Genomic DNA, 27,226 nt, shown 5'->3' with positions numbered 1-27,226 from the left:
GAAGGTATTTGTGTTATGAATTCCCAAATCTGCTGTTACTGTCGGCTGCAAAGGCAGGAAACTCATCGTGATGCAGGTTGAAGAACAGGATCCGGAGGAGCCGAGGAGTATTGTCTGAGCTGCCTGTCATCTGACCCTGGCATAGGCTGGCCTCCGGTGGCACCACTTGTTCCCTTTCCCAAAGGACTCTGGTTTTACACTCATTCCAACCAGAAGATAAGCAGCTGACATAAAATAGATTATATTTAATTATGTTTCTCTCCACTGCGTTTTTACATATAGATCAAATCAAATCAAACACCTTATGCTGTAAATTAAAAAACCAGCAACACCATATGTACTGGCATGTTTTTTGCAAACTGATGGAAGAAACGTGTAGGTGTTGTGTTAGGACTGCCACTCACTACATAGTCTATAAGTTGGTGTATTGGGTTTGCGTGGCAAGGTTTTTGTGGCGTGGGGGCTACAGGGGTGGCTTCTGTGAGAAGCTGCCAGAAGCTTCCCCTGTGTCCAATAGAGGCAATGCCAGCCGGCTCCAAGACGGACCCTCTGCTGGCCAAGGCTGAGCCCATCAGGGATGGTGGTAGTGCCTCTGGGAGAACGTAGTTAAGAAGGAGAAGAAAAAAAAGCCTGCAGTGGGATAGGGGAGTGAGGCTATGTGAGAGAAACAGCTCTGCAGACACCAAGGCCAGTGAAGGAAGTGCTCCAGGTGCCAGAGAAGACATTCCCCTGCAGCCTATGGAGAAGACCATTGTAAGGTGGGCTGTCCCCCTGCAGCCCATGGAGGTCCGTGGTAGAGCAGGTGTCCACCTGCAGCCCAGGGAGGACCTTATGCCAGAGCAGGTGGATGCACCCAAAGGAGACTGTGAGCCCGTGGGGAGCCCATCCTGGAGCAAGCTCATCGCAGGGCTTGTGACCCCGTGGGGGACCCACACTGGAGCAGCCTGTTCCTGAAGGACTGCACCCCGTGGGAGGGACCCACGCTGGGGCAGTTCGTGAAGATCTGCAGCCCGTGGGAAGGACTCACGTTGGAGAAGTTCATGGAGAACTGTCTCCCGTGAGAGGGACCCCACACTGGAGCAGGGGCAGAGTGTGAGGACTCCTCCCCCTGAGGAGGAAGGAGCGGTAGAGACAACATCTGATGAACAGACTGCAACTCCCATTCTCCATCCCCCTGTGCCACTCAGGGGGAGGAGGTAGAGAAAACTGGGAGTGAAACTGAGCCCAGGAAGAAGGGAGGGATAGGGGAAGGAGTTTTAAGATTCAGTTTTTATTTCTTATTCTCCTACTCTGATTTGATTGGTGATGTTTATTTTCCCCAAGGTGAGTCTGTTTTGCCCGTGACAGTAGTTGCTGAGTGATCTTTCCCTGTCCTCATCTCAACCCATGAGCCTTTGGTCTTATTTTTGCTCCCCTGTCCAGTTGAGAAGGGGGAGTGACAGAGCGGCTTTGGTGGGCACCTGGCATCCAGCCAGGCTAAACCATGATGGTTGGTTTGCTCTAAGTTGTTACAGGTGGTAAAGTTTCATCCATAGGAGAGACCTTCGTCATCTGCGTATCACTGTTCACGCAGCTGAGGTCCTGGGGGGCAGTTTATGAGCAAGCTCTGGAGCAGGAGATGCCATGTGCTGAGGCACACTGTCAGGGCCGTGCAATAGTCAGCTTCACACTAGAGCTGTATCCTTGTACTAAACCCACGTTTGTGGGACAGCAGGAAGCAGTTCTCTCGTTTGGCACAAGGCAGCGTAAAGCAAAGCTTGGGAAACCTTCACAGGAAATGAACTGTATCTAATCCAGTTTGATATAGTAGGCAGCATATTATTAAGCCAAATCACCATGTTTCTCCCTTTTTTCTTTCTGCCCTTGTCCCTAAGGCCAGTACCCTTCCCTCCTCCGGGCAAACTGTGGAGGGTTTTATAATTGGAGGGACCAGTAAACCCTCTCTTTGTCCCCTCCCCTCTTCCACCCAGGCTGCCTCCCAGGTTCATGCCAATACTTACTGCTGAATAAGATGCAGCGCTCCATTAAAACCCGAATCACTGAAATAATGAACTGGAATAACTTGCCAGAGGCAAAGTGTGTTTTGTTAAAATACCAGAAAAGATCATAGACCAAATCTGCAGGGGCCTGGTCTTTGCATTTACTCCCATCAAATGCAAAAGAAAAGAAAGGAAAACAGCACAACACTAGGAGGCTATCCTAATTTTATTTTGAGGCTTCTCTTCAGCATGGAGTCCACTTTTCATTCAATTTTGTTAGTTTTCTGTCATCTTCTGTCATGTTTCTTTTTCCTTGCTTTTCTTTTCAAGTGATGCTGGTCAGCTGAAATGGTGATTGGTTCCCTGTCAGGGCAGCTCAAAGATTTGCAATTTTTTTTTGCCTGTTACCTGTTGAAAAAGAAGCGAAGATTCTTTTTCTGCCAACAGAGGAATCCATTAGTAACACAAAAGCAGCAGCTGCATCACGGCAGGGATGCACAATAGTTATATACATCACTTACTCTTTATCTACTTCAAGACATTGGGACAGATTGTTGTCTGTAATTCTCTACCTGGAAAAAAAAGAGTCCATACAGTGTGTGAAATTAGCTGCGCTCTTCTTTTAACTCCTGAAATGACATTTCTTATCCTACAAAACCTTCTTGAAAAATGATTTAAAAACAAACAGAAAACTTTACAGCTAAGATGTGGTCCTAGTTCAGTGTTGCATCGCTTCAATTTTTAAGTTATATAACTTTATGCAGAAGGTGTAGTAACACAATGGTAAATCAGGCAGCTTCTCAAGGCACTTGCAAAATCTGAGATTCACTTAGACTGACTTGGCTGAGAATTCAGGTTATGGTCTAAAGCCATAATGGTCTTATTGATGCAGACAAAGCAGCAGCAGCCAACATATTGGTCATTTCTTTCCTTATCCTCCACTTGTTATATTGCAGCCAGAAACGTTGCAAATACAAATGATTTTGTTGTATTTCAGTTTTCATTAAAAGGTGGGAGAACTAATAAAAATAAAAGCTGTAAGAATTGTAAGTTGATTACAGCCAAGAAATCTGAAGAATGCTGCGGTCATTTTTTAAGCTTTTTTGTTTTTTTTTCTTTTTATGCAGCATCACACTGACGTTTGGCAGGATACTCCCTGTTGAGACAGTGTTTTCACAATCTGCTAGCTTTCTTTAGTCTTTGCCAAGTGCTGGTAGTGATGGATTTTCAAACAGCCTTTCCAGTGGTGGAATTTCATATACCCTTTTCCTTTGCTTTTACTCCTTTCAGAAAAAGTACTGTCTGTCCTGGTAATCTGGTAACATCAGCAGTGCATGGAATGTGGTATGTTGAACTAATTGCAAATTAAAGAATAGAGAAGACCAAGATCTAACAGAAAATCATTGTGCACAGTTCATTAGCTGCATTTCACAGAACCAAAATGAAGCCACAGGATTTTTAAAAACAGGTTTAAGGAATGAACGGTTTCTTCCTTAATACTGAATAGCTACAATGCAGAGCAGAATGGAAAGATACTCAGACTAGCAGTTCCTGGGGTTTTCAGTTCTTCCATCCTCCAGGCAGACACCTGTACAATTCAGTAATTTCTGTGGATTAGTTTATCTTCTCGGTGAGATGAATGGCTTTAAAAAAGACGGGGAGTCTCAGAGATAGTTGGTAATCTTAGTGCTGTGTGTAAGTATGCCTTCTCTGGTGTTCAGTTATAATAAACTAGGAATTACTAAATAAGATTGAGGAAAAAGCTGCAGATGCCTTTCAGACAGATTTTAATCTGAGTGGCTTCACAGAAAAATCATGAGAATAATGAAAGTATCAGAAAGCACGCCTTATGGTAAGGGGTGCATACCGTGGAGTACTTAACTTACATAGATGCAGCTAATACCTACAAGGAATGGTAAAGTGCTGTAAGAGGAAGCTTTTGTTCGGTAAATAAAGGTATAACAAGGCTGATTTTTGATACTGCTGGGTCCTGGTGCTAGACAGATTTGGATGAGAAATGGAATGGGTGTGCATGTGTTCATCTGAATGTGCTTGGATATAGACAAAAATAGCGAAAAATAAAAGATGAGATACAAGAAGTGAGTTGTGTTTGGGGAAGAGGTGGAAGTGTGGAAGGTCTGAGAGTAAGCCGCGTTTCATCTAGAGCAGTGGGGTTTGAAAAGCGACTGCTAAATGCATTGTTGGGAATGGGAAAAATACTTAGAAAGAATGAAAGGATGGAGCGCCCAAAAGAAAATTTGAAAATTATAGTTTTTACAGTAGCTCTAAAAGCCAATCTTGAAAATCTTTAACATTCGAAGCACCAAGATGAAAATTTCTCTAAATAAGCTCTTTGACATACAGTCTACTGCATAAACTTAAAATTTACCATGAAGCTTGTTTTTTAAGAGAGAAGCAGTGACATCTAGCCATAATACATCAAGTTCTATTTTTAATCTTGCTGCTGATGGAATGCTGAGGGACTGCTGGTTATAAAGATCTTTTTCATGCAGGTAGTTTATGTGAATGGAATGTCTTTCAAGATAATTAATAACCCAGTATCATCTCAAGACCTTTCGTTATTTGTGTAGCTATTATCAAAAAGTTTTTTTTACAATTGGTTCTTTCTGTATTTTTGATCTCTTGGTCCCAGCTTTGTTTGCCGTTTCCACAGCCATTTGTAGCATTGCTGCTCACGAAAAAAATTACCTACTTTGAACCTCACTGGAGCCTAGCCATTGAATTTGTGGCCTGACAGTGACCTTTCCGGAAAGCACTAAAAGGGGGTGCTATAAATTGGAGTGGAACTGGAGGTTCTGGCTTTGGGAACAGGTAACAAGGCTTGTCAGCATGAAAACACAGGATCCCCCTCTGGGGAAACACTGTGCCGGAACATCATCACCGGCTGTCTTTCTGCAGCTCCAGTTCTTAAAAGACTGTGAGAGCTCAGAGGGAGGTCAGGAAGTTTCAACCATCTGCCTCTGTGCTCAGTCCAGTACTTCACGCTTTGCAAGAAAGTATCTGGTAGTTCCTGAAGACCTCAAGAACTGGGAATGTCACTGTATGCTTTGCTAAAATTTCACCACACTTCCTGTCTAAATCACTCCAGAATGAATTTCCAGCTTTTTGTTTGTGTTATGCCTTTCTCTAATAGATGAAAAGACCCTTTTGTCTCCAGTATTTTCAACCCATACTTACATCCTCTAGCCGGGATGCTTTTCAGTTTTCTCCTTGATATGCCAGACAGGTTGAACAAGGAAAGTTCTTGCCATGAGACATTTTCTCCATTCCTTTAGTGTCTATATATATACACATATATATATACCTATATACATGCATATTTTACATCTCTGCACACTCTTTTTTTTCAGTCTCTTTTAATAAATACCATCCAGCATGATTATTGTTTACAGTGTTCCAATATGTCATGCTAGTTCCAAGCAAATTTGCTTATTTCTAACAAGCAAATTCACGTGATAACTGTACTTCTTAGTCATTTAATCTCTAAGTGTCACGCAGTTCTTTTAGCCACAGCATTGTCCTGGAAACCCCCATTAAATGGCTTGTCCGCTATATCCCCTAGATGCTTTTCAGAGTTGCTGCTGTCCAGAGCGCACCCATTCTGGTTTATGACCTCCGTAATTTATTCCTTTCTACACTGAATGCTGTGGTTTTCTAAGCTTTGAGGAACACTGTGGCCACTTTGTTCTTATTGTTAATTGTGGGTTTTTTTGAAACTAGGCTGTTTTCATTTGCAAGTATAGCAGTAGTGATTTTACATTTACTTCCAAATAAGAAATATTATTAAAGCTGAACCAGTCAAAAACCTTCTGTGAAATGTAATTTCTTTTTCCGTGTCCTTTGTTTGGCATTATTAGATGGGAAATACCTGAAACTTCAGAGCTTTGGTTGTAGCATGCAGTTGTGTACCTGCCTGGTAGTACGACCATCAGTACAGTTCTGAAAGGGAAGATATCAGAAGGGAAGTTTCCTGCGTCACAGCAACCCTAAAATATAGTCTTACAAAGACGCTCTTCAAAGTGGCTTCTTGAGTTGAAGGAAACTTTTACAATGCATGCTGTAAGAGGCAAACAACAGCTGTCAGACTTATTCCACCTGAGTGTTCTTTAAGATCTAGCCGGAGTCTGTTAGGAAATAGGAAGAGCAGTGGGTTATATGCCACATCACAAATGAAAAATTAAATCTGCAAGATCAGCAACAACAACTTTGTGGTTTAAACACTAAATAACCCTTTAGAATCATCTTCAAGATACAGATTCAGTTTTGAATACAAAATTATTCAAAATATTTTCATAATATAGACAGATTTTAGTCAAATTCATTAAATTGTTTCACAACAGCAGATAATCCTTTCCAGATAACCCTGCCCAGAATTTAGAATTGATTACTTGATAATATGTTGTTAGTGAGAAGACTTAACTGATTTGATATTTTAAGTCTAATTTTGATACTAGCTTGTTTGTGTAGCTTTGATTTGCAAATATATTGCTTTGCTCTTAGTTTAGTATTAGTAACTGTAGATTGTTATGGTTTTTACATTTTGTTTTAGCTAAATGGTTTAAATCAAATACATGAGACATGGGATGAGTCCCATTTATTTCAGAACATAATGGAAACCCAGACCTTTGGATATTGGTCACTTAAGACTATCACCTGACCATTTCTCTCTGTATTTGATTCAAATGCATTTGGTTTTCATCGTGGGTTCACACTTTTTGCAGGATAAATACAAATTGTTAAATGCAATTTAAAACACTAACGATGTGTTAGGACAAATAATCTTTAGATGTGCCATGAAGCGTAAAATAGTGGTGATAAATAAGTATGAGCAATTAATGAAATTATCTGTCCCATTATATGTTATAGACTAGCACTATATTATTTTGTGAATAGAAATCTTGTATATCAGTAACAGGTTTCTTCAACCTGTATACCACAAAACACCCATCAAGACAGAGGAAGACCAGTAATAAACAGGAAAGGAAATCTGCTTACTTTGTTTTTTCCCATCAGTCAAATCGCTTTTCTTCTGATAAGACATGTAGGCAAGTATAAAGTATATTCTCCATGGAATTTACTGGAAGAGTATAGAAGCAATCCTTAAATAATCTCTTCATCTGTAATCTCAAGTGTCAAATATGATAGCATAGATGAAGAGAGTTTTTGTCTTTATCAATAAATCCATTCTTGATCATGTTACAGTAGTTACAGGCAAAGGGGTCTTTCCTATGTCAAGTGGGAGAAATTTAACACTCAATTCTCATGTACAACAGAGGTAAATAAACGTACATTATTTATCACTTTATTGCTGATCCTTGGACTGTCATTTGCTCTTTTCCATCCACAAAAAATGTCCATAGAGTTCAGCTTATAAACGAATGAGTAGTCTGCTCATCCCAAGCATGTATGCACTGCAGTGCTATAATACAGGAAAGAGCAGGAAGGAAGCTTGGTTGTTAGGGCAGGTCTTGAAGCTGTCTGTGGCACGTGCGCTGTTAGGGGAGCTGGTGCCTCCTGGAGTGAAGGTTGCTGCATGTCTTCTGAAGCTCGTCTTTTCATGAAAATCACATAACACTTTCTTCCTGTAGAAAGCCTAACACAAGTTCCCTGTCAAACATTTGGCTTTCAACATTTTTTATGTCCTGGTATCTGATCTTAATTGTATTTCTACTCCAAGAAAGTGTAAAGCCAGAGTTAAATTTGAAAAGTAGCAGCTTTGAAATGCACACGTCAAAATGATCATAAGGAAATTATTCCTGATTTCCTGGTCCTGAGGTCCTAAACCATAGTATTATTTCCTTTGTTCCACCGTGCTTGTACTTAAATCCTTCATTCCCCATGCGCCATGCTGACAAAGGACTGTGTGCTTCTGTCTGTCTCTCTTTACCATCTTGTTTCTACTGAAGCGTCCAAAGAATGATCTGCAATAGTTTGGACTTTAGATGCTGTGACGGCTACAAATACTGAATTTTATCTCTTCAAAAATGCCATGCATTTCTGTGGTTACTGTAAAAGAAAAGCCAGATTGCTGGTTTCCGTTGCGGTAGAGTTAGTTTTCCTCCCAGTAGCTGCTGTGTTTTGGATTTAGAAAGAGAAGTGTGTTGATAACACTGATGGTTTTAGTTGTTTCTAAGAAATCGGGGACTTTTTTTCAGTCTCCCATGTTCAGCTAACGAGCAGGTGTGCAGGAGCTGGGAGGGAGCGCAGCCAGGCAGCCAGACCAAGCTGGCCAGTGGAAAGATTCCATACCATGGACATCATGCTCAGGTTATGAATGGGGGTTGGCCAGGGGGCAGGAGGCCTTTTTTTTAATCTGCTTTTCTGTGAGTCTGAATCCTTCTCTTGTCTGGGAGTTCCAACTTTTCCATGAGTACACAGGTTTTTTTGGGAGTTCTGCGAATTTTGCAAAATCTGCACATTCCAGGTTCTGAGTTTGTTTTGCATATTCATTATTACTAGTAGTATTTCTTTTGTTGTCTTATTAAACTGTCTTTATCTCAACCTATGAGTTTTCCTTTTTGTCCATTCTCCCCATCCTGCTGTGGGGAAGGAGAGTGGTGAGTGAGCGGCTGTCTGGTGGTTAGTTGCTGGAGGTGGCCAACCACTTCCTTCACCGTTGGTGCCTCTTCTGCTTTCCAGCCCATTATTGCCAATGAGTTGGCATACAACGATGGTGCACTCTGTACAAACTTCTGCCACAGGGGTCGTACGTATGGGCTTCATGTGGATCTGTGAGTGACTGCGGGTTGTCTAAGTCATAATAAATCATCTCCTGCACAGCTAATTTGCTGAGATACTGGATACCTCTCTCCGTGGTCACGGTTAAACCATGACACTGACTAATTGACAAATTTCAATATCTTAGAAAAGGAATTTTCAGTTATACATCAGCACAGAAGCTATCTGTGCTGTGACCTAGAGCCACTCTGTGTTAATAAGAAGAAATGAGGTGTTATATAAAACTGCATTGCAAAATGCCTGTTGAGTTTAATTATGTACATCAAATATTTTGCAGGCATTGTACCCATCAGAAGATTTTTTCGTATTGTTCGTACTGTAATGAGAATTAGAAAATTCGCTTATTTAAAGAAGACGACCCCAAAGTTTGCAGAACGTTTCAGAATGTAATTAATATTACAGTACAAATGTTGTACATTTTAAAATTATTTATTGTAATATTTTGAGAAATAGAAAGACCAAATGACCAAATTTGTGCTGCCATAATGATGCATTTGACAGATGCATTAGCAGACCGCAGAATGTGATATACAGCAGTTTTAGATAGTTGCAAATAGCATCATCTTTCACATTGCCTTTTTTAAATGTGCTAATAATGCATGCTGGACTATGTTCTCCATCAGTATAAAAGCCCAGAGATGCCAGTGATGATAATGATGCTATTTCAATTTCAGATATTGGTTACTGTGAGGGACATTTTGTCCGTTCTTTTCTTGTCATTTCAGCTGTACATCAGGGAAATAATTTTACCAAATTTTTCCAGACAAATTGAATGTGAAAGGTACCTTACATGTCTCTCCAGTTAAATTAGTTCAATTGAATATTTGAGGCAATTACGGAAACTTGAGCACTTTAGGGAAAAGTTCAAGGAAGAAGGATGAAGGCAAGCACAATAGAAAGTATGTGTAAAAGTTAGATTAAAGTATCTATAATTGATTTTCTTTAAAGGTGTTAATAGTGTGGATATTCCTAATTTGTAGATGCACTAACATGTCACCTATGATATCACAATATCTACTGATTACTTGGCTTTTCCTGGGTGGAACAACGTCTGCAGGTGACGATGTGCTTTCCCTTTCCTTACATAACGAGTACATTACCCTTCAGTTGTAGGGCCCGGCAATGAAAAATCAGAACAGTTAATATTATGTGAGTACTTGACAGTACAGTTTACATACCAGCCGTGTTTGCTGAGTACTTTTGGTCACATGTAACCCTCAAATAAACCTAAATTAATTGAAAAATTAAAATACGATAAAAATTCCATTCTTTTACCCAAAAGTTGGGCATTGAGAATTAGGAAGTGTTACTCTATGGCCAAAGTATGAAAAATTTAGGAAATAATAGGGGAAAATGTGATAATTTCAGTACATTTTTACAAAGTCTACTCAAGTTTTAGTAAGCCGAGACAATGGACATCATAAGGTTTGAATTCTCTTTACTGCTGAAAAACAGGAGTAGTAAGCAAATGAACCCCAACAGCACTACATACTACAGCTCGTGCTTTCAAATTAGAGATTTAATCAAGACAGGTAGGATGCATGTTTTGAAAGGTTTATCTCTTTCAGATGTACTTTACTGCAGTTTTCATTACACCCAGTTTGTCAGGAGCTCCTAAACAGGGAAAGCTCCTGTGCTGGAGCCCACATATGTGTTCCTTGGTGTGAATGCTTCCAGGTCCAGAAGTCTGAAGTGCAGTAAATACAGAATAGCTGTGCAGGAGCTGTAAGCAGTTGTTTAACGGAGTCTGTAGAGACTCTGTTTTATTGCTTGGAAGAACATGGAGTTGCTGCAAGTTGTTACGGCATTACTTTGTAATCAACACCACCTAAATGAGAAGGTTATTTTGATTTCTTGGTGTATCACCATACTGAATTAGCATTTGTGAAAGAATACACTCGTATGTTAGATTCAACAGAATAGTTGTCAACTAGAACATTTGTACTTATTTGAAATCAGTCTATTGGAGTGGAATTACTTACTAATGGAACTTTGGTAACTAAAGAGAAATGTCTTTTTTTGCGGCTGACTGACTTAAGCGGTATTTTTGTGCATATCAAAATGTATTTTTTGTCACAACAATATGAAACTTGGAACAAGATCTCTAAAATTCAGTTTTCTAGGCTTCAGTCCTGCAAAATGATGAGTGCCTCCTGTGATTTTGCTGTATGTGTTCATCCTATACTTACATATTTGCAGACACTTCAGTAGATCAGGCCTTTGACTCTTATATGCCTGTAAGGTTTTTTATTTAACTTTTTTCTCCTTGTAATTTAGGAATGAAAAGCAAAGCAGAACAATTTGGATGTGTAAAATCAAGTGCTTCTCTCTTTTGGCTTTATTTATAGACATTAATTGCTTAGAAATGATCTTAAATGATTCTCTGGATCCAGTCATTAAACTGGTTAGTCATACTCTTTATAATATAGTTCTGCTACTTTAAACTACTTTCTATACAAATAAACATTATTGTATTACAAAGATAAAATACTGGCATTTTCAGACATATTGCATTGCAAAGATAAAACATTCATGCACTTGTGGAGCCAATCCTGCACGTCATTGTAGAAATTCAGGGTCAGATGCATCTCACCGAGCTTTTTGGTTGTTTTTCTTGGGGGTTGCCAAATCTGGTCACCTGAGAGAGGCAAGGCTGCAGCAACGCCCTGTACCAGCCAGGAGCGATGCTCAGCAGCAATGCTCAGCATCTTACGCAGTGCACACGTACATCCAAATGTGACTGGTCTGGCAGATCGACAGAGAGAGAGCAACAGCAGTCGCAGACAGAAACAGCTCCAAGAGCTTCATCCTGGATGGCTGGTCAGGATGAACGCCTGCTAGTGGAAAGCCCGTGTCCATACATGAATGTGGACCCCTCCAGTAGCTGGCCTGAGGCACTCGGGCTGTCCCAAACCTGGCCCTGGGTCACCAGCTGCTCCAATACCTGCTCCCAAGCCTCTTACCCTACTTGCTTGCTAGTCTGGCTTGATGTCTGCTGGCGATGACACACTGGCATACGCACGCACACCATACCTGTCTACTCCATTTTCTGCAGTTGCTGGCATGCTGGATACATGGGCCCCTGAAGCCTGTGGCTTCTTGTCCAGTTGCCACCACTCAGACCCCTCGCACATTCCGATCTCTCCAGCTGCTGCCACTGCAGGCACCTGGGCCCCTGGGGCTTGTGGTTCCACCCCGGTGACTGGTGCTTATGCCTCCGGGCACACATATGCACGCAGAATAGGGAGCCCCTCACCCAGGAAACTAGCCAGAGATGGAATTCAAGATGAAAACAGGACATGCTTTGGTGATCAGGCCAGACAAGTGTATGTCAATATTTTTTCTGATTAGCATGGGAATATGTGATTTCTGGTGTCTCTCAGGTGTAGCAGTTTTGACACAGGGATTCATCCAAAGGCTGTTCTATGGTACACATCCATGTGTCCCCACTTTGCTGACTCAGTGTTAAGAGAGATTTCTGTAGATGCTGTGTGCCTGTGAGGCTATACTGAGGTTAACAGAGAATACATGCATGAAAAGTATCCACTCATAATTACCAGGCAATAAACTAAGCTTTCCAAAAAAGTAGGTTTTTTTTTTAAAAATCTGACTACAGAAACAATGCTTTAGTTGTAAGTAATGACACCAACAGTAAGCATCATTTGTCTTTTAAAATCTTCAGAATACAACTAAGTCTACCTTATGAGTAAGTATCATTGAAAAGCAGTCTTTAAAACACAGAGGATCTTTGAAATGGTGGATGGCAGCTCAAACGTGTGAGAAATGCCCATGGATCTCACCAGTAGCTGTTCTGAAATGTGTAACCTTAAAACCAAAAGGCACAAATAATGTATTATTCCAAAATCCACCAGCAAATTCTAGTAAACATTGAATTGATTTTCCTTTTTTTTCTCCTTTTTGCAGCTGCTAGTCTGATTCGAACTGTTTATTCACAGGATGAAAGAGATGTTTTTAAGCATTCTCAACAGTTCCAAGTGATTGATGTAAATTTAAAAAACTTTACTCTGATTTAAAGAGAGTTGCTAGGAAACATGCAGTTTGAAGATGAAATCTCCCACTGAGTTTGTCTTTGGCTGTACAATAGGAAGTATGTTATAGGGTATCCTGAGTTACAGATTATATGGATCAACTGTTAGATATTTATGTATATAAATATATCTGCTATGAACTTAGTGAATACACGATTTATTCCTATATCTTCATTTACAGATGAATAACAAGATATTACTAAGTTCAAGAAAACGTGAAAATCAGGCAGAAAATGCCAAGAGTGTGATAAAGATTTTCATATAATCTTATTTCCTTTTTCTGAAACAGCAAATGAGTTTTTTCTTAGAGATGGATCTATTTAAGATGTCATTTCAAAATTATGTTCCGAGTAATCGGTTCTTTTATAAACTTTAATAAAATTGAAACTCCAAGAGATAACAGCAATTATACACTTAATTTTACTGGAGGAGTTAATGGGTTTTGTCCCTGGAAAGTTGTTTGCCAAAGTAACCAAAAAATCCTCTTTATCGTATGAAAGAATGCCCAGTTTTAATGATGGATATTAATTTGTATTCATGCCTGATTTTTCTTCGTGCTGGTTTTAGAGCGTTGGGTGTGTTTGGTTATCTTGGAGTCAAAGTTAAACTAATTAGGCTTTAAGACACGAACGGAACCTACTTGTTAGTATAGGAATGGAGTAGTGTGCTGTTCTGCATGATGCTCGGTGCTTGGCTGGAGGTTTATTGATTTTTATTTGCTGAAATTTTTTACCAGGCAATCTTTAAGCAGCAAAGCCTTTACAGCACGCTTTCAGAAAAGTGTGAGTAATGCCTGTGAGTTACGGCAGCAGTGAGTGATCTTTTTCTTATTTATTACCGTAGAAGAAAGAACAGCCAGTTGCTGATAGAGCAAATGGTGTGAATAGGGTTTTGGAGGACTGGCTGCCTGACCCTTTGCTGCTGACATGATGATTAAAGACAATGTTTAAGTACCGCTAAGCAACACTTCATTATATGAAGGTATTTCAAAACAAAACCTTTTTGCAGCTCAATGACTCAAGTAACCAAACTGTATTCATAATTAATAGTAAAGCTGAGTTGTTGATCTTACCACAAATTAAAAGATGCCTAACCTTCCTAAAAAGATATGTTTATAATATCAGTGCTAAAAGACTCTTCATTACAGAGTTGTTGATTAATTGCAAGATGAGATAGATGTGTGACCGCTGTAAAACCCTTGTAGGGAAAAGAATTAATGTTGATTCATAATGAATCTGTGGATGCAAATAAAAAAAAGACGGCATCTCATTAGTTGCATGAACTATCTGAGAGGGCAAAATAACAGAAAGCCAAAACAAAGAGTGAAAAAAATGGAAGTGGAAAGGATGATGTAGCAGGCAACCAAAGAAAAGTCCCAAAGGGCTTCTTAATTGCCTAACAAAAAAGCAAAAGTGCCTACTGAGCAACTGACTGAAAAAGTTACTGATTCTCAAGGTCTGAATTCTTTGATGTGTGGGTATAAAGGAAGCAGGTGAGTTAAATTCACAGTGTGATTAACTAACAGCATGTTGTCCTACTTGAAAAAAAGGTGCATTAGAGAATTGCCACAGAAAACAGACATCTTGTAACAGTAAGGTTGCCATTCAGATCCCTGGTACCTTCGGTATCTTATAACAATCTTCTGCAAATTGTGCTGTATTTGATGTTTTTGTTTCTTGTTGCAGGTGCTATGTTTTCTTGCTTTGTAGAATAGGTGCTATTGCTTTCAAGTGCAAAAGGCATGGCTAGAGAAGAAATTTGTTGTCTTTTTGGTGCTTGATTCTTAGAGAGAAGTCACAGCTTCAAAGAAGGGGGCAGGGAGGGGAGAAAAAGGGTGACTCTGAGCCAGAGGATGTTTCGGATCGTCAGTATGCCAGGACATTAGTTCTTCTATGCCTATTGACGTGGGAGTATAAGTGGAAAAGAAGGCACGAGGAGTATATTTATAAATATTTGTAAAAGAATGGATGTTTTGTATTGCACTCCAAAGTTAAGGTTTCCCATTGAAACTTGTAACTGTAACAACCCTGGGGTCCTCACCAACTTTGAGACATTGGTTCTTTGTGTTTCCAAGTCAATGTTTATTAAATACAGAGCTGGTTGGATTATCCACCAGTGATAGAATCACTTAGTAATTTAGCCAGTCTAAATATATTAGTGAACTGATCCTGGGGTTTATTTGTGTGTTTATTGAGCACCTATAAGCAGTAGAAAAAAATTCTTGTGTAGCTGGGGGTGGAGGGCAGGGCTTAGACTGCTCTTTGTTCATGCTTAGTGGTTGTTTGTTACGTTATTGCTTGTTGTCCTTGAAAGCGTAAATTCTGTTCAAGAAGAGTATCTTATTTATGGGCTATCAAATTGTTGGGTTTCTTGGCTGACTTAAATTCATGTGAAATGGGGAGAGCAGCTATATTCTTTAAATAGGATGTTGTGGAACATACTGGAAGCATGGCTGTTGGTGACGGACTGGTTGGGCCAGTGGGCAGTACTGGGGGCAGTGGATTTGAACTTGTGTTTCCACTTGAACAAAAACAAAGAGTACAGTTATAGAAATCAAAGATGATCAAAAGGGACTGAAGCGTTTCTACAAGCCTTTGTGGAGGGAACTAAAGCCACTTTTGGACTCTTAATAAGAGATAGCCAGCTAACATCTAAAATCTTATGTAGGCGCAGCAGGGCTGTAAGAGCAGGCCCGGCTTGAAAGTTTACTTAACAGTAATCCCAGACCACCGTAATGAGATAAATCTGTGCAGTGGTAAGGAACTTGACTGTCATCACCTTTCTGGTAATAGAGAAGACTAGTAAACACTAGTGGCTACGGCATTGGTTTCAGAAGTAAATCAAGAGGTTGAGGGTGACAGTTGAGAGGCCAGGCTTTTGAACAAGATGTAGTGCCCCAGTGGGGGGCACAGTCTAACCTAGAATGCCAAAACTTGTTGTTTGAGCACAAAATTAAATTGCAAAGACCAAAATAGTAGAAAAGAACAAAGGGTGATGCAATAAATAGTATGCAATATACACCATTATTTTTGTTACATTCAAAAGTTTCTTTGTAATTCTAAATACTGAGCAACTAATGAGATTTATGAGGAGTTAGTTTTAGCAAAAAATGCCAACTCTTTTAAGAAAATCAAGATAATGAGCAATTAGATGCTTACTGAAATCACTAAAAGAGCCTGAAGTAAAAACAAATACAAAACACTGATTAGGTTGAAGTATTGTGTGACTCCTAAAAGGCTTTGATTATAACTTGCCACTGTGTTAATTTACTAGTGAATTATTGCAATTATATATATTCATGTTTTGAAAAGGGTGGAGAACCAAAGATTTCTTCTAGATTGTTGTGTCTATTTATAGTCTAATCTGGATGGAATCTCTACCGATTCTGAAACTTGAATGTGTTTAATTATCATAATATACAAGGAAATGAGAGTCACAACAATCATCTCTATTTACCTCTCCTAGCTAAGTGTACCAAGCCAGAGCTCCTAAAGTCTTTCCTTTGCTCCGTCTCTGCCCATTCAACGCTTGGGGTTCCTGAGGGGAGCACTGAGCGGATGTCAGGGGCTGATGTGATGATTGCGCTGCTCCCACACTGAAAGCCTCAGGAAGGGAGGTTCAGGAGTGTTGAGATTTACTGGCAGAGGTGACTGCTGATCCTTATGCACCTTCATCTACCTACATCTCCATCTCAATCACTTTCCCTCTCTGCCTTGCTTTCTGACTGCCCTTCTGGTTCAGCTTATTGCTTCCATCCTCCCATGTATCACTTAAATGTCCCACACGATGTCCCTCCCCTCTGTAATGCTGAGCTCTGTTTCTTTGCTTCCTCTTCACCCCTTTATCATCCCCCACTTCCTGCGCTTTCTCTTGTCTGTTCCCACCCCTGCTTGATTTAAAAACTAGCGGTTTACGTAGCCTATTTGCACTGCTTTTGATCTTATGGTCTTTATTCATCTGACTTCCGTTACCTGCTGTTTGTAGTTTCTTTTTGTGTCTAGACTGTGAATGCTTTATATCCTTGCAAAGACGTGATGCCATCTACATGTTTGCATGAAGTAGGGAAGTGATGCAGAACACTGGCTATTTTCATGAGTGTAGAACAAGTGTCTGCTTCTCCTTCATGAAAACCAGAGTGTGAGGTGAAGAGCTGAAGAAAGCCACATGGAGTATGGAAAAAAATATAGGCATTTTCGTAAAGCACATTTTGGGAGATTAAAGAATCCTTACGATCGGGTAGCACAGAGAGGCAGGTCTACCCTTCTGTCCTGGGAACACCCCTCATCCTAAAGAAGCATCATGAGACAGTGCAAGCCACCAGAAGCGTTCTGGGAGGTCCCTGTGTTCAAAACGGAACGCGCTTCCTAGTCAGCAGCCAGTGTCCCAGTTTTCTCCCACGTCCTTGGGGAGGATTGCGCTCCAGACAGCTCACCAGAAGGAGTTTGCTTCAATCTGGCAAGGCCCTGTAGTGGTGACTGGCTCTTTTGGGAAAATGAACAGTCAAAAGGGACTTAAATGTGTTAATGAGCATTAGGTAATAATTAAACTTGACACAGTTGCAGTTACATGCCTGCTCATTTTATTACATATTTTAATAATGTCTTACTCATTTGCTAAAATGAAGATGCTTTGTTGTGAGAAAAGAAGGATTGTGTACCATGCAGACCGAAAGGAGTATATGTAGGCATGCAACCACTCTCTGCTTTCACAGGCAAGAAAAGCAAGTCATACTAATGTCTGTTCCTTGGTTCAGCAATGATTTTTACTTAGGCGACAATATCCTTCTCACTCCGCGAAGAAAAAATGTTGAGAGCTGTAAAGCGAAAGAGGCAGAAGATAACACCGCGTGAGCATTGCAGCCCACGGTGCCACCTCCAGTGTGAGTGCTGCTGCCTCAAATAAGCCTGGACTCATCCTTGGGCAGCTGGGTGGTAGCATCATTCACAGCCATAGTGCTTCAGACACACAGATGATAACCCGCGTGCTGTCTCGTCTCATAGCAGACAGTTCTGCCAAAATTCAGCAGAGGGATGTGAAACAGCCTCACTTCTCATCCACAAGCTGAGATGAATCAGGAGGCATGGATGTGCTATGTATACAGAACCCACTCAGCTGAAAGAAGTGAGAGCAGGGAAAGGATTTTACTCCTGGCAGGGTGGATATTTTTGTGTCTGAATAAAATGAGATATTTATAGCATTTACTGACACAATTTTTATTTACTGTAATTTGAACCAGTTCTTCCTGATCCAACAGAAAAGAATTTTTGGAGAGCTAGAGGACAAGGTAACTTTGCAAAATCAAACCCGGATTCTGCAAAAGAGAGGGAGGAGGGATCTTCTGTCTGCAGCGGTGCTTGGAATGTCAGAGGGAGAACACAGGTTTACCCTTAACAGTTTCATCTATCAATACATTTGAACATGGTTATTATCATCATGAGTTACTGTGTAATTACTGTTGTTCCCAACAGAGTTCCTGTTTCACTGCTGTTTAATTACATGCATTATTTCAGCGTAACTATGCAATTTAACTCATGTCACTTGGAAATAAATGTTTCAGGCGAGACAGCGCCCTAGCACAAGAAGCTTCATAGCCAGAGTATGGCTGCTGGAAAAGCACACAAAGTCATTTGTTGATCTAAACTGCTGCTGTCTTTTGGAGGAATCATATAGACACACTAGTTTGTACCTTGGTCGTTTAAGGTAGATGCCTGAAATAGTTATGAACATCCTTTGTGTGACAGAGTCTGAAGAAACTTTAGTGCCAACAGAACGAGGAGGGTAGAGATGTTAATTAAATTCTTCCGCTTGGATCCAGCTACAGTAAGCATATCCATTTGTTGCCAATGTAAGAGCTGTTTTCTAGGGCGTATTTCTAAATAAATCTCAGTTCTGGGGATCACTAGCCCCTTTATGTGTTTTGCTGAGCACTCTTTTCATGTAACAGCCATGATTTTAGGGTCACAGCAACTAATACAGTTTTGAACTATTTGTTAAAGATTTCATCTGTTAAAGAAAGGAAGAGTGTGAAGTGCATCAGCTCCTGTAATTTCTGAGCCAGAAGGTTCTCTTGTCATGGTTCTTGCCATTTTGCTACACGATGAGTTTAACAAAACACCCCATGAAACTCTCTTCTGAGGAAATACTATTTGGGGCATGTTCAAATAAACACGTTAGCATTATTCTGAGGAAGAAGGGACAGATGTAACGCCCCGGTGGGTGAGGCGTGTTGCTGGCCACCTCGAGGAGGGACCCGAGGTGCATACACTGAGACGGGCCTGTCCGGCAGCAGCGCGCACCTGAGGCTCTCTGTGGTCAGAGCAGCGTGTGTCCCATGCATGCCCACGGAGTTAGATATGTTTGTATATGTACTTTGAAATTCAAGACTGCCTGTGTCTTGGTGCTGGAGGTGGGAAACAGGGCAGTTTCAAAGTGAGATCTAAAACATTTGGATTTTGGAAAAAGACAACAATTTAGTACAAATTTTGACCAGGAATGAGCAAGAGTCTCGGTAAAAGGTAGAAGGCGTGGCTGGAATCATTGGTGCTTGGCATGGGAAGCTGGAAACAGTAGCATCAGGTCACAGCCTGCAAAAAGTGACAATGCTGTGATAGCATGCAGCGTGTCCTAGTATATGTGTTACTGAAGGGTATTCAAGTATGTGTAAGCATATTTTGTAATGAAATAGCAACAAAATGAATAGACTGAGAGGAATGGCTGATACCAGCATGTGCCTGAGATACAACAATATTCTGTCAGTGATAAGCTGGAAGCCTTGCTTTGTGTGAAGATTGTAATTTAACCAGTGCTACAGCACAACCAATCAAGAGAAGAAGTATGAACAAGATGTGACGGATGTAAAGGATGCGTTTATATATTCATGGCAAGAAATCCATTAAACAAAACGGAAAATTGCACGCTGCAAACATGATGACGCATTGCCCTAAAGAAATAGATAACAGTCACCAGCCAGAAAGACAAAGCTAGCAAAATATTCTGATTGAAAGGAGTAAAAAATGCTATAGAAGTAAAGTATACTGGAAAATGGTATCTAAAATTTTTAAATATTCAGAAGAAGCTGCATGTTTCTTTAGCTTCGTCTTAGTATACATGCAGGCAGAGCTTCTCCTGTAGGGAAAAGAGAAAACTTCAAATACAACATTGCAATAATGATTTTATGCAACACTTAAAAGGAATCTCGTAAAAACTAGTATGGCCTTTCCAGAGGATCATGAATTGTGTGTTAAAAGTTTAAAAGGAATGATATACTAGACAAAATAAATGAATCCTGAAAAGGATTAATGTACTTTGGTTTCACTGTAATTTTCTTCTTACAGAATTAGAAATCATTAATTGTAGTGTAGTATGAGTAATATTTTAGTGTTTCCAGTAATGTGAAGTGTTCACAGAGAAAGGATCAGGCTTAAGAAATTTTGGGTTAGGAAGATGAGTCTAAAAGAGGATGTTCAGTAGTAACATTTACCATATTACTTACTGTCACCAGAAAATCTGAGTTCTCTTAAACAGTGTCCTCTGTGAATAAAAGAGATCATGAATTTGATCCAGCAAATTTGATAATGCATTTATTATTCAAAAGACTCTATCCTATATTGACACATGTTTAGTTTAGACAGATAATATGGCAAGTGGAAAGTGATGTAAAGCCTTATGACAGAATTATTCACTCCTTTTTTCTTTCTAATCAGGTATTTTTAGCTCTCTGAATGCTGGTGTTGCAAGGCACAATTCCTTTTGAGATAATCACTGAACAGAAGATAACCATGTGGCTCTTCATCTATCATCTTATTACACCCTGTTTCATTTTCTCCCTGGCAGGTAAGATGACCTCCCTTGTTAATTATAAACTAACTGTTGTCAGTTTTATGCATTTCAAGGTCAGTTACGCTATTTGTATGGCTTTATTGGTGCAGATACAATGAATTAGTACCTGTGAATGATGAAGCTATAAGGAAACGTACTTACTACAATGGACACCATAATCAAAAGCTTGAAAAAATACAGATCTGGACTTCAGATTTGGTTCTGTCTATCCTAATTATCTGTCTAGATTATAAAAATGTGTTAACCATCTGTTTGTGCACAGATGATCAACATGGTGAGAAGAATGGAAATATGCCCACACAAAGAGGCACTAAGCACAAAATTGTATCATATAGACACCATCTAAAATTCGTAAAATGAGCATTCTACCAGCACAGTATAGTGGTAGTTTTCATAATACAGTGGGGCAATGCTGCATATACTGACTTTAATTTGAAATTACAAATGGGAAAACTTTTCGTAAATAGAGGTGGACCATGAACATTAAAACTTTCAGGAGTTGTATTTCTAATACCTGAACTTACAGAGATGTTTGGAAATTTCAAGGGCATTTACTTTGTTAAGATATGAGTGTTGCTAGTGGCATCAAAACTAAAAATTAAAATTAATCACTTCAATTTAATACTGGGCTTTTCCTGAAGAAAGAGGCTGTCAACTACCATTAGTAATGTTACACATGTGATTTCGTTCTGAACATGGTGACATCAGACAACATCGTCAGCTATGACATCAGACAAAATCATCCAAGCGAGTGCTGAGCATTGGTTGATAAAAAGTTGAGTCAGCTTGGGCTGTCTGCCTGGCTGTGCTCACTCCCAGCTCTTGTACTCCTGCTCATTAGCCAAACATGGGAAACTGAAAAAAAGGTCCTTGATTTCTTAGCAACAACTAAAAACATCAGTGTTATCAACATTCTTCTTGTACTAAATCCAAAACACAGCATCTACTGGGAATAAAATTAACTCTCTCCCAGCCAAAACCAGGATAGAGACATTGGTGTGAAGGATTTTGAATGGGACCAAGTTCTAATAGTGCTGTTCCCTGTTCAGAGAAACTTCCTAATTTATCTTCTGTTATGGAATAAATCCAGGACTTGCTTGTATTTTTCATCAAAAGTCAAAGATAGACCTACCACCATCTCTAAAGATACGGCGCCATCCTCCAATGTAGAAGACTCGTAGTCTTACACAATCAGAGGCAGTTATTTCTGGTGTGTTATTGCAAGACTGAGTAGCACACACTCTCTGCTCTTAGACCTGCTCTACTTTGCATAAGTAATCAAATATCCATTTGATTTGAGAGAAGGTCTGCTTCTGTCATCTAGGGATTGGGGTGCAGTTCTGTATTATATAAATCTGATGTTGGAGTCTTTGCTGTGCCCCAGCACTTGAATCTTGCTGGAGGGTTCTTCATTTTAAATGAGTGGTAGAGCTGCTAGCGGTTAGGCTTAGCAAATTTTCCTTTCCAATGTGTTTCTTGACAATCAAGATGTCATGGAAGCCAGGAAATGCGTGGCTGCGGTAACCAAGATGAAATATAAGGGGTTGCTTGGGAGTGTTCACAATATGGTTAAAAAGTGAAAAATAGATACTGTAGAGAAAGAAGGAGCGCAGTTAGGGTGATCAGGTAAGGTTTCACAGGTGTTCTTGCACACATGATGCTATCAAGGGGAATGCTGGCAGTGTCAACAGTAATGGAGAACGTGGGAGTTGGGGACAGTTTTTGAGTAAAGATCAGGAGTTCTCATTTCCGTAACAAGACAGACCAAGGACCAGAGTGAAGGGACAAGATAGCTGGGAGCAGATGTTGAAAGCAGAATATTAAAAAGTTAGTTTAGCACTTTTTAGCAAAACATGGGGTTTCTTTGGAAGTATATTTGACTCACCTTGCCTCCTGTGGTGCTGGACCCACAGTTCTAGATGGTTCTACCATGTAAGTTGCCTTCTGGCAAACCAATCAATGACTCTGGAGCCACCAGTCAAGGTTTTTGCAACCCATGGCTCTTAAACAGACCTTCTATATTGACTGCTGTGGAGCCAGGAAACTCTTAGCTTCCAGGGTCAATGTCCTTTGAGATGTCTCACCATATGGTCTGTCTGAAAGTATTCACAATTCATGCATTTAATTGAGTGTCGAGAGCTGTCAGACTTACCAGCTAGAAGTACTTGGGAAACAAGGAGCTAGGAAGCTGAAAACCTGAAGCTACACCGACTTCAGAATTTGGCCTGAAAGGGTGACAGGTATTCTGACACTCTGTAAGCTAAGGACTTTCACCTATTTTCAAATAAATCTTTTTCCTGCTGCAGGAAATGTAAAAAGTTTTTTCCCCAAACTGAAATAAATATTTTTAGGAATTTGGAGTTTGCCTTGGAATACAACCCCTGACTTTTAGCCAGTTCTGTTTTGTGGCAATCAAAGGCCGAAGCTGAGAATTGTTACAACGACTGGCCATTTCCCATCAGCCGGGAATGCGCACTCACTCGACTGAAGGGAAGCAAACATTACACGAATCAGTGCAGCAGAAGCTTAGGCAGAGGTCATCTTCTGCGATGAGACAGGAGCGATATTTATTTTCCAGGTAAAATAGTGCTTGAAATGTAGTCTTGCAGATATAAATCGATGAAAAAGCCGTAAGTAATTTAGTCTTTCACTTACTGATAGAACAGACAGTTATAATAAGGGTTGCTTCCGAGAGTGCACTTTGAGCAGTGCAAGGCAAATGAGAGCAGCAAATCACTTCTCGGGGAACATTGTGATGATTGTCAGTCCACTGCCAAAAAAGTTATTTCATGTTGATTATTGGTAATATTTGACTCTTCTCCTCTTTCTCCTGACATCGGGGCTCTCTCCAACATATTTCTAAAGTTGCCTTTGACTCCCTGTTAAATTCATATCCTATCGCTAAGTCTGAATTTTAAACTTTTCTTTCATGTAGTGTATACCATATAAATCAGTGAACCACAGTGTATCTTCATTTGGGATAATCACCTTGCACCAAAAGAATCAAGTCTTTTTTAGCAACAGGCTTGTTTTATTTCTCCCTCCAAAAGACTAAGTAAAAGCTGCAAAGGCCCTATATTTTGTTGTGCTTAATGAATACTTCATGATATTTGACTGTAACAGGAAGCAATGGCAAAAAATGTTCCTGTGTTCCTCCAATAGATTTTTTCTAATCAAACTGTTCTACTTTTCACCTTGGGATTTCATAGTGCAGAGCCAGGCAGTACCTGAGTTTGGGTCAAATCAGGCATCAAAAGGCAGCTTGTCACTCCAGTGACTATTTTGGGTTGAACAAAATGAGATAATAGTCTAGGGGTAAAAATTTAAAAAAACACTTCTGTTTTCTGGGGAACATAATACCTGATTTTCAAAAATCGCTAGGATCCCAACATTCAGTGAAAGCTGGTAAAGTGAGAAAGGCAGTAAGACACAGGGCGTCTTGGTGCAGGGCAGTTATTTCCATGTTTACATGAGGATGCGATTAGACAGCATGCTGGATTTCATCTGCACTTGGAAGGCTCATGTGGGGAGATTGTGCAGAGTAGCTACTGCACTTTACCTTCATTCCTAATTTGCCAAGCACTGGCTTTCACATGAGATCAACATGTTTGGCTCTTAAGGCACTTTTGAAGTAACGCTTTTGTTTTTAAGGATGAATCTCCTATATGATTTAAGTATCTGACAGGCAAATGTATGTTTAAAAGTACTATGGTATTGACGGTCATTCCTCTTGGCAGTCTGAGAAGACAGGCGAACTGTACGCTGTCATTCTTAGGGTAAGTGGAAAAAGTTGCTCTGCCAACGGTTGGAGCTTTTCATACTTGAAACTTGCTGTAGGGGGAAAACTCCGCAATTAACCACACGGCTCTTCAAGGACTTCACTGGCACGTGTGAGATCAGAGTAATTCTGCTCTTTTGGGTCAAGAAAATTAGAGGCAGCCTGCTCAAAGACAGTCTAACGCTTTTGTGTAGTATGAAGTGGGACTGCTTGAGTGGACACTTTTTTCTGTTTGAGTGCTGCCTGATTCTTGGAAACTGATGTCCCTTTAGTGTCTTCCTGGCTTCAACTGGTACCTCTTCTCCATCAGGGTGGTGAAATCTTCTTTATAGTCCACAAAATGCTACACCATGAGTTTCGTGGACATGAACACATTACTGCTTCAAAGTATAAGCTCCCCATTCCCAAAAATCCAACCCTCAAACATTGAATTATATTTAGCTTGTATTTTGTACAGAACAGTAGGTTCAAAAATATGTGTTATGAACTGAGGGCCAGAATCTATGTTATTTAAAGCTTTTTCATAGAGCGTATGGCGTTATTCACAATTGCTAAATAGACGTATGCATTGTCTTCTAAAATACAAAGTGGATGAATATATTTAATACCTGTTTACCTTATCTGCCATGTCCCTGCCTGGATCTTAGAAGACCATTTCATACTACTGCAGAGTGTCTGACATTTACAAATAAATAATCATAACGTGTTTTGTGATTATAATGCTCAGAAACCTGGAAGTGCCTTGTTTACCTTCCTGTGAGCCTGGTACAGATATTTTGGCTCATTCTCATACCATTTTGTTACTGAGCATGAGCTTCTCGGGTACTAGTATGTCCTCATTTCTGTGACATACTGAAGCCAGTATGAGATCTACTTCTAAATATCAAATGGTTTCTAGGCTTGTGATGCTGATGCGGAGCCTGACGACTTAGTGATAGCTAAGATAATGAATGAGTCCGTGGCTCTTCTGTTCAGTATCCATTAGCATTCAAGGTTAATCTAGTCATGCGCCATGTCAGCAGATCTTTGTCCCTCTCTCACGTGACAGTATGTAAGAGGATATAACAGTGTCAGTTAGATCAATACTGGTGAGAGCGATACCAAATGACTGTTTCGAGCAGTCACCTTTGGCAATGTTAAATGCCAGGGGAACAGAGAAGTGTACAGGAAGCAGGAGTAGAAAGAACAGGAGAAGGGTCATTAGAAAAATAAAGATGCTAATTAAAATAGCATTATATTGGTGCACAGTGGGAGTAACGGGATCTTAAGGTTTTCCACCTGTTCTAGCTTCTTTCTGACACTGACCTTTGGAAAACTTTTCACTGTGATTTGCAATTGATACTCATGACACGATTTGTGGTAGTTTTAGAATCCAGTTGGTGCCCAGTGACAGGACAAGGGGCAATGGGCACAAACTGAAGCATAGGAAGTTCCGTCTGAACATGAGGAAGAACTTCTTCCCTCTGAGGGTGACGGAGCACTGGAACAGGCTGCCCAGGGAGGTTGTGGAGTCTCCTTCTCTGGAGATATTCAAGACCCGCCTGGACAAGGTACTGTGCAGCCTACTGTAGGTGACCCTGCTTCGGCAGGGGGGTTGGACTAGATGACCCACAGAGGTCCCTTCCAACCCCTACCATCCTGTGATTCTGTGATTCTGTCCAGCAGAGGACTTGATATGTGCTCAACATCGTGTTCACAAGTAAGCTTGTTGGTTTGGCTCAACTTACGTGCTTAAATTTTATGATGGCTTGAGTTCCTGAAAGAAAATGAGAGGCCTTTAGTGAACTTAAATCAACACTTTCTCATTATTATTTGCTTTAAGCAAACAGTATTACCATTTTACCATTCTGAAAATTAAAGATCTTAGTATTTCCAGCAGAAGTCTTGTAGTCATTCCATAGTAAAACAGTTGTCATCTTTCACTGAAAATATATTTTCATTAAAGTGGAATTATTAGGCGTTTATCCATCAGAAAACTATTGCTAACCTTCTTACAATTATTTTCAAAGTGAATTGGTTTATGCACAGACGTTCTGAAAGGAAAATTCGTACCCTTTTGCCTTTTCTTTTTTAAAGCAAAATGGTAATTTGTTTGTTAAAGTATGCAATTTGTATATCTTGAAGAGCAGTCAAATCTTTCTCCCTTTATTTTTCGGCACTCTCTTCTCATACATGGAGGTTTGCTCTTCTTGGAGCTTGGGATTTTTTTACTATGGAACTGAATGCATGTACAAAAGTGTTTGCCAGATTAGGGCCTTAGGATGCATCCACTGTAGTTTCTGAATATATGTATTTGTAGACATATATAGCCCACATGTTTTACTGCCAGTCTTTCACTGTATTTCAGTAATCATCATTTTCTATGTTAGTTTCTTTTGCCTGTGGTACCGTACACACTAATGTTTTTCTGTTTGACACGTGCAAGTTGTTCTTCTTGAGTAAAGCACCTTTTAAATGGTGCTGGATCTGGGAGCCCTTCCAGAAGCCTGAGTGCCTTAAGTACTGGTTAAGGGAACGCTTGCTCCGTTTTGTTTAGTCGGCTGTTTCGCATAGTAAGATTCAGTTCTCTGTTTTTTTGTGTTTGAAGTTAAGAGGGTAGTGAGAGTGAGGGCACTTTCAGAACAAATAGGGCAAATATACAAATGGACAAAAATGGACAAATTTCTTGCACATGATTCATAGTATGTGAAACATTCGAGTGAAGTGACTTGCTCTTACATTTGACTTCCCATTAAATGTACTTATCCAATGAATTGCCACATAACTATATATCTACCATTTTTGATGAATCACTTGAGATGTATGGCTTTTTTAAAAATTGA

The 27,226-nt window shown here is 40.0% G+C and overlaps 1 protein-coding gene across 3 annotated transcripts in view; it reads left to right on the top strand.

The window, feature by feature from the left end:
- The window catches only part of CNTN1 (contactin 1), a 262,785-nt gene that overhangs the window by 146,473 nt on the left and 89,086 nt on the right, over window positions 1-27,226 (top strand). For all 3 annotated transcript variants that reach the window (XM_075427774.1, XM_075427775.1, XM_075427776.1), the window contains exon 3: window positions 20,491-20,620. In XM_075427774.1, coding sequence (XP_075283889.1) covers window positions 20,509-20,620 — 112 coding nt within the window. In that variant the 5' untranslated portion in view covers window positions 20,491-20,508. The remainder of the gene's footprint in view (window positions 1-20,490; window positions 20,621-27,226) is intronic.

This window comes from Opisthocomus hoazin, chromosome 8 (genome assembly GCF_030867145.1).
Source record: "Opisthocomus hoazin isolate bOpiHoa1 chromosome 8, bOpiHoa1.hap1, whole genome shotgun sequence".
In the NCBI taxonomy this organism is placed as follows: domain Eukaryota; kingdom Metazoa; phylum Chordata; class Aves; order Opisthocomiformes; family Opisthocomidae; genus Opisthocomus; species Opisthocomus hoazin.
The sequence above is the reverse complement of the archived record's forward strand: the minus strand, read 5'-3'. Positions and strand labels throughout refer to the sequence as shown.